Source organism: Urocitellus parryii, chromosome 13 (assembly GCF_045843805.1).
Source record: "Urocitellus parryii isolate mUroPar1 chromosome 13, mUroPar1.hap1, whole genome shotgun sequence".
In the NCBI taxonomy this organism is placed as follows: Eukaryota; Metazoa; Chordata; class Mammalia; order Rodentia; family Sciuridae; genus Urocitellus; species Urocitellus parryii.
In genome coordinates this window covers 49,433,453-49,447,545 of record NC_135543.1, presented here as the reverse complement: position 1 = coordinate 49,447,545, position 14,093 = coordinate 49,433,453, and the positions used below count along the sequence as shown (strand labels likewise).

The 14,093-nt window shown below is 42.3% G+C and overlaps 1 protein-coding gene across 1 annotated transcript in view; it reads left to right on the top strand.

The window, feature by feature from the left end:
- The window catches only part of Colec12 (collectin subfamily member 12), a 179,457-nt gene that overhangs the window by 144,727 nt on the left and 20,637 nt on the right, over positions 1–14,093 (top strand). Inside the window, exons 4-5 of the mRNA XM_026380690.2 lie at positions 6,357–6,455; positions 7,203–8,249. Of these exons, the coding sequence (XP_026236475.1) occupies positions 6,357–6,455; positions 7,203–8,249 (1,146 nt within the window). The remainder of the gene's footprint in view (positions 1–6,356; positions 6,456–7,202; positions 8,250–14,093) is intronic.

Here is a 14,093-nt window from a genome sequence, read left to right as displayed (position 1 = left end):
TCCTGCCGGTTTTCATACAGTAATGAATGTTCAGTGGGTGCTTTCTGTGCGCCAGCATCACGCTAAGTCCTCTCCATGGCTGTGGAACCTGGGTGTGAATCATCACCTCCCAGAGAATCTGATTTCATAGCTGCAAAATGGTAACTGGGATGCCACTTTCAAGGTGGTTGAGCTGAACAAAGACGATGTCATAGAAACCCCCTGTGCTATAGTTGGTCCCAGTAGAGTGACTATAATGTCCTTCTGTCCTTTGCCACTACATTTAATACAGCTCCAGCCGCTAGAATGGCAAAACGTGCTAAAAGTCCTGAGTATAGTTAGGGCCTGTTAGTCCTTCCCCCAAGGAAACATCCACGGAAAATAACATGCATCATGGAGCGTGTTGATGGTGGAATTTGGGCAATGGAAATGTGGAAAATTGCCGGGTCATTTTATCCATCTGTGATGAGTTCATTTAATTGGGAGAGCCTTGCGTTTCTAGACAAAGCAGCAAACACAGTAAGTGATTAAGAAAGGCCATTAAGTCACGACAAGCGCTGCGCAGGGGGACAGCGGGGGTGGGGTGGCTAGTGAAGGAAGGAGGGTGTTCTGTGTCTGGGTCCTCCACACTGGCTGATGTTTTCCAGAGGTATTTTTGCTTGGTTACTTACTCCTCCATGGCTTTTCCTAGTGAGCTGAGCTAAAACAGCCATTTAGTAAGTACCTTTGAAGGCTCAGTATCCTGCGATATCATGAGAATAAATATTCTCTTCTGAAAGAGTCCAGAGTGGTTTGGTGAAGATGGACTATATTTTAATTTTTACCTCTGCTAGGACATAAGGGCTAGGATCTTTAGAATTATACAGAAAGATCCAAAGGAGAGAGGCTTTTTCTATTCCTCTCTGTTTGGTAAGATGCAGGTATTTCCTCCATTTTATCCACTGGGCATCTTTCCAGTTCTGATATTATCCTTGTGCTAGTCTGTGTGCCTGGAGCACCCTTTCCCTGCTCTCCACCTAAATGACTCCTTCATGCCCTTCATGTCTTGTCCAAATCCCCTGGAAGCTTAGTTGGACATGCTTCATGTTTGTTCCGTCATTACGGCCAGTGTGTCTGGCTTCTCTGTCTCAGCACTTGAACTAGATGTTTGTATGTAAACTATCTTTTATTTATCTTCTATCAGCATCTACCCTCATGGTATTCAACAGGTACCCAGCAAAACTTCCTGAATGAATTAATCGTAGGGTGGATAGGTGGATGGATGGATGGAGGGATGGTAGATTAGGACTGATTTCTATAAAAGCAAACAATGGATACCCAAGCAACACTAAGTCAATCTGCATGTAAAGAATTGCTGCCCTGCGAAGTCCTACCTTGAAACCTAAAATCCTAGAGATCAGCTTGGCCTGCTCTGAGTGGGATCTCACCAGGTGCAGGGAGAAGGGATGGAGCAAGTGGAAGGGGAGGCAAGATGGTGTCTTGAGCCTCTTTTCCTTCCTTTGATGCCCCCACGCCTCGGCTGCTGCTGTCAAAAATGAGATAATACAAAATGCACTTTAGGTTTCCAAACATGACCACAAGGAACTAAAATGCTGATGTTTTCCAGAGGTGCCTTCTCTTCACGTTGACAGTGATTCCTTTTTCTTGCTGATAAGGTTCTGGTGACCCAACCTCTCAAAGAGGCAGAAAAGATAAGACCCAATTCTCCCTTCACGCATCTTCCTTTGGTGGCTGGAAGAACTTTGTTAAAAGAAAGAAAAAAAACTTATTAATGCCATGGCACAACTGAGATGTGAGGGTATAGATAGTAAAAATAAAGCATTTACTATTATCTAGTTACTAAAAAAAAAAAAGAAAGTAAAAAGAATATTTAGTTAAAGAAATGCAAGTAGGTGTTTCTCTGGAGGACACATTGAAAAGAAATGAAACTCTTTTATTTATCAGAGCCAACAAAGGCAATTCCACACTGTTTTCCTCAAAATTGTTTTTTACTTCTCCTTTTTTTGTCACTCCCATAGCCACAAGTTGGGATATAATGTTTTGTTGTTTTTTTGGGTTTTTCCCCCAGAGCATTTGCTGAATGAGCCAAAGAATTGCTTAGTTACCAAGACAGGGTCTGTACAGTGGCTGTGACCATGAGGCATGTCGGTCATTTAGCAGAAAACATGCTCTTGGACAGTTATGCTTGGTACATCTTCTGACCTGGACTTTTTCTCATTAGTTCATGGAGCTTTCTTGGCAGGAGCCATCTCTTAAGTTTAGTGAGTCCTGTTTCCTCCAGAACATTCTCCGAACAGGAAAATCCTACTCCATTGCTCTGCCCAGCAGGCAGCCTTCTTAAGGTGATTAGGATCAAGAAGGAGGACAGATATATGAATCTTCCTCAGTAGCCACAGACTGTCTGCCTTGCTACTAAGCTGCACCAAAATAGCATTGACAACTGGATAAGGGGGCTTTCAAAATATGCATCAGATCACACTGTAGAGCTCTTTAGAACCCAGGATAACACCCTGCAGACAGATTTTCTGTATTTCCGTAATGAAACCTGAAAGAGCATTCAAATAGAAATGTCTTTATTAAATTCCTGGGGAGTGCAATCAGGAAGTCTTAGGAACCCATCAGAGGATATATTTATCTCTTAGACACTTCGGAGCACCAAATAGGAGCTCCAAGTTCTATCCCTGTCCTCAAGGGCTGGGACCATGGCCCATGTCTCTTGACTCTTCAGTGGCTATCACTGTGCCACAACATGGCAGGTGCTTCATAAACACCTGGTGATGGTGACTTAAAAAAAATATAAAGAAGACCCAATTCTTCCTTTCAAGGAATGTTTTTTTTAATCAAGGGAAACCAGATTGAGGATTAAGAAATGCTAAATGAAAAGCAATGTGGAGTTGTAGAAAGAGTATGGATTTTGGAATCAGGTCTCTTAATCTGGCACCCCACTTAGTCACATGCAAGATCTGTGGTTCCGGGCAGGTCATGGAACATCTCTGAGCCTCAGTTTCTTCATCTGTACAACAGGAGTGGTAAGAATTAACAGTGCACCTTGCAAAGAATGGGAACTTTTATTATTTATACTATAGAGACAATAGAAGCTATTGAAATGATTATTATTCAAATAAAGGTTCAGTTGGTGTGCTCTAGAATCAAACTATAAGCAAGGCTTCACACAAGGGATGATGAGACTTGAAGGGGAACTTTAAAAAGTGGGTGAAAACAGTACAAGGAAAGAGGAGGTTAATGGCCCCGGCCAAGAGATGGTGCCAAGGTGTTTTTATGGGGAGGTATTATTGTAAGATTATTCCGGGGAATTATGCTTTGGGTACTTCAGGAGGGGCAACTCTTCAGGTATGATACCCCAAATACCAATATTCAGAAGAAAAATAGTCCACATTGAGATATAGTTTCCAATAAAAAGAGACCCCTGTCAAAAACCAGACTGCTGATAACCCTGGGGTGGGGCTTCCTGTTCATTTTTCTCTTATAAGCATGATCTGCAAACACGTCTATACCTGTAGTCTGGTCATGTCAGTGTTAGATAGGATGGCTCTGCCTCTACATTCCTGATTGAGAATTTGTGCTAATAATTTTGAGTAAAAACCACTGAAAAGGCTGTGTGCTCATACAGCAAGTGTGAGTTCTGGATCCCCACCAGTCTGGTATTTTTATGCACCAGTCATCTGCCAGCATTGCAGCCCTAAAATGTGCAGCTTTTACCAAGATCCTATTTTTAAACACAGACACACACACACACACACACACACACACACACACACACACCACTCCTGCACTTGGGGTGGGGAGGATAGTTTCCTTGCTACCCAGAAGATAAAGATAACAGGTTCTTTTTTAAATTTTTGTTTTTTTCCAAAGGAAAGTATTCATTCCTTATATTCCAAGCAAACCTGAATCGTCTGTCCACGACAGTGCTGTGTTTTTCTAAACTAAAATGGAAGAAAAATGAGAGAGGGTAGAAAATGAATGACTGTCAGCATATTTAGAGGTTTATTTGGTTTCCAGGAAAGAGAGGCAGGACTTAAGATCCTGCATGTGGTTTGAGGACAGACCAGAGGCATCTGTTTTGATTTGAGAATCAAAACTAACCCTAAAGTTGTAAACATTCCCTATTTTGTGTTTCAAAAAGTTAGTTTTGCTAAAATGCGCAGGATACATTGTGTTCTTTCGAGTTTCCAGGGACTTGGTGTTTGCATGCCCAGCACCCAACCCTTAGACGCAAGGTCTGCATCTAAGTAGTCATTAAGAAACAATAATTATTTAACAAAATGTCATACTCATTGCCAATGCAGAGGTTTTCCTGGATGGGTTGGTTGCTTTGTTTACATGACCTGTATATAATTCGTCCAGTTCATTCATTGGTCTCAGCTGCCCCAGGCAGATTCTCAGTTACATAAATGCCATCATGTGTATATAGTTGTTGAACACCTACTAAGTGCCACACACTGAGCTAAGCGGTAGAAATAAAACTAAATAAAGATGGTCCCTAAGTTATGATGGTTCAACTTAGGGTTTTTGGACTTTAGGATGGTGTGAAAACAATACACATTCACTAGGAAACATACTTTGAATTTTGAATTTTGCTCTTTTCTGGCCTAGCAATATATAGTAAGATGCTCTTGTGATGCTGATCAGTAGTAGCTCCCAGTTAGCTGAAATCACAGCGGGGAAGCAGCTTACACCCTTCAGTGTGCTCTTGGATAACCTAGGATGCTCAGTAGGTCAGGGGTATTCAGTGCATTTTCAACTTACGATATTTTCAACTAGCAGTGGGTATACTGATATAATCCTATTGTAAGTCAAGGAGCACCCGTGCAATGTTCCTGCCCAGAAGGCTCCAGTAAGCAAGCCATGAGGATACGGCATGGGGAGTCCTGTGATAGGGAAAGGGATGCTTGCCAGGAGAATTCTGCAAGATGCAGCTCAGCTGAGGTTTCCCAAAGGCTGTGCTGAGCTGGGGCCTGAGGAGCAAGGGGGACATAACATAGTGAAAGAAGTCGGGAAGAACATTGTAGAAGAGAGAAGAACACATTGAAAGGCTCATGAGAGAGAGCACTGGGGGCAGTATGCGTGGATTATTATGGCCACATTGTAGATACTTGAGGGTGAGCACCGTGAGCTTCCTGAGACCCATTCCAGGATTCATGGAGCTAGTGCACTTTGGGTCCCATACACTCATGGTAACTTAGGGAAAGGAGCCAGCCATTCAATCATGTGTGGGTAGAACCCTTGATGAATAATATAAACTGCATCAATTAGCTCACAATTGGTATAGGGGACATACTTATGCTTTTAAAAACTTTGAAATTTTTTATTAAATAGAAACTTGTCGAGACTGAGGACAGTAAGGCTGGGCAAGGTGGCCCACACCCATAGTTCCAGGTACCCTGGAGGCTGAGACAGGAGGATCACTTGAGCCCAGGAGCTCAGGATCATCCTGCACAGTACAGTGAGACCCCATCTCAGATAGACAGACGCACAGACAGATGGGATGAGACAGAGTGACTTGATCCTAACCTGCTGGAGTTTGAGTCTCACAGGGATCACTTCTGAAGAAATATCTTCTTATGAGACATCGTAAAAACAAACTTGAATTCATAATTTTAGAGAATGACTGCCTTCTAAGAACAGATTAAAAACCCAAGCTTTTATTTCATGCTGTGTCACTAACCTTCTCTGTTGTACAATCAAGAAAATTAAAAAAAAAAAAAAAGCTAAACTAAAATCGTGGTAAACCATTGTTTAGAAATACTACTCAGGCATCTACATGGAGGCTGATAAACTACAAATTTTTATTTTCACTAATGAAAAGTAGATTTTCAGGCCTCCAGGGTACCTCCCATATGAAAGCAGTAGGTCCTCTTGACATTTTTTCCCTTCTCAGATGACTTTGTATACAGACTTGATCTAGGGGTTCTTTGCCAATGGATCTCTTCCTAGGTAAGTAAGTCACACCTGCCAGGAATTTTAGGGCAGCTGGTGAGCGATGGATTTTGTAAATGATCTTAGTGTTCTCTGCCTGCGTCAAACAGCAATTAACATAGGAAATAGTACGGATCAAAGACTTCTTTAATATATAAAATTTTAAAAGCTAGTTCTAATTTCTGAAGCCTCCAAACTATTACAGAATCATCATAATAGCTAAGAATGTACAGTCTTCAACCAAATGATCGATTCCACTTGGTTTTTTGATAAGGGACTTATTTTATAAAAGAATCATAGCTTTCCCCATATTTGATTTCAATTATACTTTTGCCCCCATTCTGTTCCCTTTGTTCTGTAATGAATCTTTCATCTTGAAATTAAAAATATAAATATGAGTGGGTATGTGTACTAATGTATTGTTTCCTAAAACTTAGTTGTAGAGAAAATGGACAATGTCACAGGTGGCATGGAGACGTCTCGCCAAACCTATGACGACAAGCTCACTGCAGTGGAAAGTGACCTGAAAAAACTAGGTAATCTGCAAAAAGCATGACCCATCCAGTGGCACCCCCTCACTCTACTGTATATAAATAATGGCAGCTTTTTAGAATGATACTTCCTAGAAATTTCTAGAAAATTCCATTTCTAGAAAATTCCCAGATGGACATTCAGGTTTTTTTGTGTTATATGTTGAGTTTTCTATCTGATTTCATTCAAAGACTTTCAATAGTAGAGAAAATTACCAATTTTGGTGTTGAATTCTGCCCCCCCCCAACCTGGAACTATTATTTGCCAATTTAAACCTGAAGATCAATCTAACTAAAATGAACCACAAATACCCTTTGTTAAAGACTCTTGGATAAAATGCTCAGTAAGTTTTAAACTGCATAGAATTATAAAAGTTAATTTAAAAAAAATAAAATAGTTCCATCTATTCTGTTCCTTGATTTGGGGCTTGCTTAATTAAAAATAATACTTTGGTAAATTTAAAAGGTTATTTTCTTCTAAGAATACCCTGCCCATTGTTCTAGAATCTGGTCAATTCTTCCTCTCTTTGAGAAAAATATTCACCCAACTTTGTCAGTTGAAGTGCTGAACACCAATTCTGATTCCCCAGGACCCAGTTTTATGTGGATTTTTACTAATGCAGAGAAGTCTGTGTAGACCATAAATTTTATCTCTAAAACAATCCATACTAGTTAAGTGTCAATGTGATCGCTGACCTTGCCCAAACACTTCTTCATACCGCCAGTCTAAGAAGCAAATATTTCTTTTCCCAGGAGACCAAACTGGGAAGAAAGCTCTAAGCACCAACTCAGAACTTTCCACCTTCAGATCAGATATTCTGGATCTTCGTCAACAGCTTCATGAGATTACAGAAAAAACCAGCAAGAACAAAGATACGCTGGAGAAGCTACAGGCCAGCGGGGATGCCCTGGTGGACAGGCAGAGTCAACTGAAAGAAACTTTGGAAAATAATTCTTTCCTTATCACCACTGTCAACAAAACCCTCCAGGCATATAATGGCTATGTCACCAATCTGCAACAAGATACCAGCGTGCTCCAGGGCAATCTGCAGAATCAAATGTATTCTCATAACGTGGTCATTATGAACCTCAACAACTTGAACCTGACCCAGGTGCAGCAGAGGAACCTCATCAGTGATCTGCAGCGGTCTGTGGATGACACGAGCCAAGCTATCCAGCGAATCAAGAATGACTTCCAAAATCTGCAGCAGGTTTTCCTTCAAGCCAAGAAGGACACCGATTGGCTGAAGGAGAAAGTACAAAGCCTGCAGACGTTGGCTGCCAACAACTCTGCCTTGGCCAAAGCCAACAACGACACCCTGGAGGATATGAACAGCCAGCTCAGCTCATTCACAGGTCAGATGGACAACATCACCACTATCTCACAAGCCAACGAGCAGAACCTGAAAGACCTTCAGGACTTACATAAGGACGCAGAAAACAGAACAGCCATCAAGTTCAGCCAACTGGAAGAACGCTTCCAGCTCTTTGAGACAGATATTGTGAACATCATTAGTAATATCAGCTACACGGCCCACCACCTGAGGACGCTGACCAGCAATCTGAATGAAGTCAGGACCACTTGCACCGATACCCTAACCAAACACACGGATGACTTGACCTCCTTGAATAACACACTGGCTAATATCCGTTTGGATTCTGTTTCCCTCAGGATGCAACAAGATATGATGAGGTCAAGGTTAGATACAGAAGTGGCCAACTTATCGGTGATTATGGAAGAGATGAAGCTGGTGGATTCCAAGCATGGTCAGCTCATCAAGAATTTTACAATACTACAAGGTAAGTTACAAGTGCTGTATTTGGATTTGTATGAGTATAACCTATTGCTGCATAACAAATGACCTTAAAATTTGGCAATTTAAAATAATAGGCATTTATTATCTCATAGTTTCTTTGGTAAGGAATTCAGGAACAGCTTAGCAGGTTGACCCTGACTAACTTTCATGAGGTCATGGTCAAGATATCATCTAGGTCTGTAGTCATTGGAAGGCTTGACTGAGGCTGGAGGGTCTGCTTCCAACAGAGTCATCCACATGGCTTTTGACAAGAGGCCTCAGTTCCTCACTGTGTGAAAGTGCTCGAGTATCTTCATAACATGGCATCTGGTTGCTTCTAGAGGAAGTGATCCAAGAGGGAGAACAAGACGAAAGCCACAATACTGTTTATAACCAAGCCTCAGAAGCCACACACTATCACTTCTAACATATTCTGTTTTTTAGAAATAAGTCATAGGTTCAGCCACCACTCAGGGAAAGGGGAATTAAGTCCCACATCTAGAAAAGAAGCATAACTAAAGACACTCCATCAATTATTTATTGATGAAAGATTGATCCATTTGGATTTTTCTCAGTACCGGAACTATTGCAATGCCAATATAAAGGGAGCATCGCTGAAAGAAAGATTAATTTTTCCAGATCACTCAGCTACTATTAAAGGATTCCTGTTTCTAAATATCATGAGCAGTTAGATGGTTGACCATGGCAATAACTGTAAGACCACAGAGGATGGAAATGGTGTGACTTCTATATAAAATCTGAGTTTTACTGTCATCCAGGTCATCCATATAAATTGAAAGTCCTGGTTAATTGAGGGGCTGTGATTCCATCAGAAGCTGGACTGGGGAGAGATCCATTTCCACGTTCCCTTCAGTTTTTGGAATAACTCATCTTCTGGAGTAGGACTGAGCTTCCTCTTTCTGTCATCTGGGGACTGTCCTCAGCATGGAGGGAGCACCCATAGTTCCTGACCACCTGACCGTCTCATAAGATCACAGGTTCTTCAGGGCCAGCAAGGGAGTCTCTTACTCCACTCTGCTAAGATGGAGCCTCAAATAAATTAGCTTCATTGAGGGAGTGACAGCCCATCACCTTTGCCATATTCTGTTGCTTAGAAGCAAGTCTCAGGTTCCATGTTCCGGGTAAAGGGATTATACAAGGACATGAGTCACTGGAGGGTCCCCTAGAGAGTATCTGCCACATCAGTGAAGTGACCAGACCTCAAGGAGTGGTAGTTAATGAGTCCCTGTGAGCCTGGAGGCAGGTCTGGTTGACATGGACCCTGTTCAGCAGCTTTGTCAGTGACCAGCATGAGGCTAAGGATGACCTCGTAATTCAATACTTATGTGATACAAAACTATACACTCGCTCATGGATGGTAGAATCGTGTTGAAAATGATTTGAGAGGTTGGAATACTAACAAGATGCCAATCAAGTGAAATCCATAGGGAACACATGAAAGATCCGCTCAGAGGTGGGTGAGACCAAGCAGACAAATGTTGATAAGGGTGTGGCTTAGAATAAGTGTGTGCCAGAAGCCCTGAGAAGGTTTAGTTGACAGGAAGCAATTAAGGGTGTCTTCCAGGGAAATAAATGTGCTTTTTTTTACTCTATTCATAGAAATATGATCTCCAAAACGAGGGAGATGATATCTCACTCTGTTAAGTAGTCCTGTATGATAGAGTTTATTTGGGGGGGTTCCCTTTTAAGAGGGATAGTCACAAGCCCAGCATGCTCAGAAAAAAAGGGATCAGAATGACAGGATCTAGAAACTGTGTGAGGTGAGGAAGGGTTGAGGACCTGTAGGAGAACCTGCTCACTGGGGGACAGGGAAGCCATCTGCAGGTATTTAAAAGGTATATGAGGAACTGGGCACAATGGCACACACCTATAATCCCAGCAGCTCAGGAGGCTGAGGCAGGAGGATCACGAGTTCAAAGCCAGCCTCAGCCACCGCAAGGCACTAAGCATCTCAGTGAGACCCTGTCTCTAAATAAAATACAGAATAGGGCTGGGGATGTGGCTCAGTGGTCGAGTGGCCCCTGAGTTCAATCCCCGGTATCCATCCCCACAAAATAAATATAAATAAAAGGTATATGAGGAGCTCTTGACCGTGAAAGACCAATAGGTGTTTGGTTTTATAGAATTTCCTTTATTATAACAATTGTTACCTTAAAAAAAAAAGTATGACTTCCCTGAGCAACATGGGTGCCACCACTCTGAAGGGACTGGGCAATTTTAAATCAGGAAAATTATAGGTGTAAGTCATTCTCTGAAGAAGGAGTGGGCCTTCAAAGGATAAGAAAGTTCTTCAGTGTTTGGTCTTTTCTATTCTTTCTCATCCACAATTCAGAACAACGGCAGATGGCAGTTGATGGGCATGCTCCTAAACTAAGAGCTTTTCTCAATGTCCCATCTAATTGTGATACCTCAGACAGCCCTACCAGAGAATTCTGGATGTTTTCTAGCTATTAATTCCATGATTTAAGGATTTTATTGGCTTAATTGTTTGCTTGACTTCTGCCAGGACATTTCTGACGTATTTAGCAGGACTGGTCAGAGAAGTGTATATGAGATGCTTATTGTTGAAGAGTAGACCCTGGATATTTAAGTTAGTTATCCTATCCATGGTTATGGTCCACCTTATCAGCTAATGTCGTGGGAGTGTTCAGAGTGCTTTTCACAGGCACCATGCCTGTGCCTCCTGACAACAACTCTGTGGAACAGGTATTTACAATATGGCTAGTTCGTGAATGAAGAAACCAAGGCTTAGAGAGGTTTACGTAACCTGCTCAAACTTACACAAATGATAAGCAGCTAAACAGGATTTGAACCGAGGCTGCCTTATGCCATTAACCCCAAGCACTGAATGCTTATGCTCTTAGTGCCTTGTCTCTGGTCACTCCAGCCTGTAAAGTCTGGGAGTTGAGATTTTATTTTTTTAAATATATTTTTTAGTTGCCAATGGGCCTTTATTTAATTTATTTATTTACATGCAGTGTTAAGAATCGAACTTAGTGCTTCACACATGTTAGGCAGACGCTCTACCACTGAGCCACAACCCCAGCCTGGGATTTTATACACACACACACACACACACACACACACACACACACACAGTTGTAGATGACGCTGAGGATCCAACCCTGTGCCTCACACATGCGAGGCAAGTGCTCTACCACTGAGCTACAAACCCCAGTCCCCCAGCCTGGGCTTTTATTCTTAGTGTGAGTCGGAGAGTTTAGCAAGGTGTTGACATGATCTGATTGGTATTTTTCCAAGGTCATTCTGGGTGTTGGGGGAAGAGATTCCCTGGGAAGTGTGGAAGCAGGGTCCACTCAGAGTGTGGACCAGTTGTGGGGGACTTGGAATGGTAGCAGTGGAGATGGAAGAAGTGGACCTTCTCATTTAAGAGGAATTTGAAGGTAGAATCAAGGGCAGCCCTGCCCTTAACCTGTCAAGGACTCCCACTCGGGCTCTGTTCTAAAAGGTCCTGACTAGTTTCCCTGGCCATGCCCTCACCAAGGTGAGAGGGCCGCCAGGTTCGGTGGGCTGTGAATATTCTGAGTGGCTTCCGCCTGCACTTCTTAATGAGACCGCTGTCTCAGGCAGCTGAATTATAAGCTCAGAGCCTCATTAGGGGCAAGTCGGTAAGAATTTCTTGGAAAGCATATTTTTGATCTTGCAGAAGGAAGGCCCGCATCCTGCTACATCCTGCTTTATCCTTCTTTTCCTCATCCTCAGGGATAAGCTGTGCATGTGCAGAAAAAGGAAGAGTATTAGGGATGAAGGGGTGTGGAAGGAAGGATCTGAAGCCAGCTGATAGAGTGGAAGTCAGTGGTCAGGAGCAGGTTGAATCCTGATGACAGTCATCTCTATGTCAATAAACCAAAAAATATTATTAAGAAGTCTTTACAAATAACATAAAGACTTTTGGGGGCTTTGGGGGGTTTTGTTGTTGTTGTTGTTATGGTTGTTTCCAGGGGTTGAATCTAGGGGTGCTTAACAATTCTGCCACATCCCCAGCTCATTTTAGTTTTTATTTTGAGACAGGGTCTCGCTAAGTTGCTGAGGCTTGGCCTCAAAATTGTGATCCTCCTATCTCAGCCTCCTCCCAAGTTGCTGAGATTACAGGGATGCGCCCCTGAGCCCAACCACCATAGAGTTTTATCCTAAATGTGTGGGCATTCTTTGCACAACCCAGCGTTTCCCTCTCTGCTCTTCTGAGACAGGTATAAGGTTTGATAGGTAAGGTATCCGTCAGAACTGGGTTTGGGTACCAAGTTCCTCATCCTTTTTGTGTCTCAGTTTCCTCATCTGTGTGTGCCTTTTAGGGTTTTGAGGACTTGGTAAAATAATATAAAGTACTGAGTGCTGTTCTGAGTTTGAGGTTAGCATAAGATCCTGGTGTGGACAAGTTCAATTCCTTTTAAATATTTCTCTTCTGGAACTGGGGTTGGAGTTAGTGGTAGAGCACTTGCCTAGCATTTGAGAGGCCCTGGGTTTGATCCTTAGCACTGCAAAAAAAAAAAATTAAATTAAAAATTTTCCACCTGCTGTAGCTGCTGCCAATACATTTTGGTGGAAAGCAAAACAGTTTCATATACGTAAGGAATAAAATCATATAGACGGGGTTAAGGTTGATTCTGATGGCTTCTGGTACCCAGTCCTGCAGAGGAATCAAACTCAGATGCTGTCTGCATTCATTTTGCTCCATATGGATCTATGGAGTCTCTGCAATATGCCAATCCCACTGCTTGACAAATTGTCTACTTTTACGGTACATCTCTTTAAGGTGGGAATTGTTAGCATTCCCCATTTGCAGGAGAAGTAACCAGGGCACAAAGAGCCCAAGTAACTTAGCCAAGGTCAAATAGCTGGCAAATGGCAAACCCCTTTCCAAACCCTTGTATCCACCATGGCACCCTGGTGCCTTGTGCTGACTCCAGAGAATGGATAGCGTGTTCAGGGAGATGGAAGTGACAGGAAGTTTATTTTCAGAAGTGCAGTCAGTGAAGGCTTCAGTAAGAGTTGACACCTGAGCTCAGCCTTGAAAGATGCATAGGAAAGCTGGAAGGACAGGGACAATGCAAAGTGCAGGGAAGATTGGGCAGGAGGCCTCGGTGTCGCCCGTAGCCACCCCACACCCTTGTTCTGCGTGTCTTGAGCAAGACTGCCTCTCTAGGGATCCCTGAGTGGAAGACACAGTAGCCGCCTGTGGCCAGTTGGTGAGAAACAGTGGTGTAAATACACCCTGCTCTGTGGACAGGAGCTTTCCTGACTTTCCAAACATGACTTTCTTAAGCTTGGGTCACAAATCAAGTTATTCTTCAAAATGACTGCCAAATATCTTAATAATAATAATAATATCTTAATTTTTTTTAATTGTAAATCCTTTTTTAAAAAAATTTATTTTGTAATTGTTGATGGACAGATGCCTTTATTTTATTTATTTATTTTTTTAATGTGGTGCTGAGGATCAAACCCAGTGCCTGACACATGCAAGCAAGCGCTCTGCCACTGAGCTATAGCCTCAGCCACCCAAAATTATATATATTCCTTTTTAAAAATATTTTTTAACTTGTTGGTGGACCTTTATTTTATTCATTTATTTATATGAGGTGCTGAGAATTGAACCAAGTGCCTCACACATGTGAGGCAAACACTCTACCACTGAGCCACAACCCCAGCCCCTATATATTCTTTTTTACCTCACTGAAGCAGAATACCTTGTTCATGTTACAGGATGCTGTAGTTTAGATCTGTAAAGTTCCCCAAAGGCCTGTGTGTTAAAGTCTTCAGCTTGGTGCTATTGAGAGGTGCTTTTAAGAGGTATGGCCTAACTGGA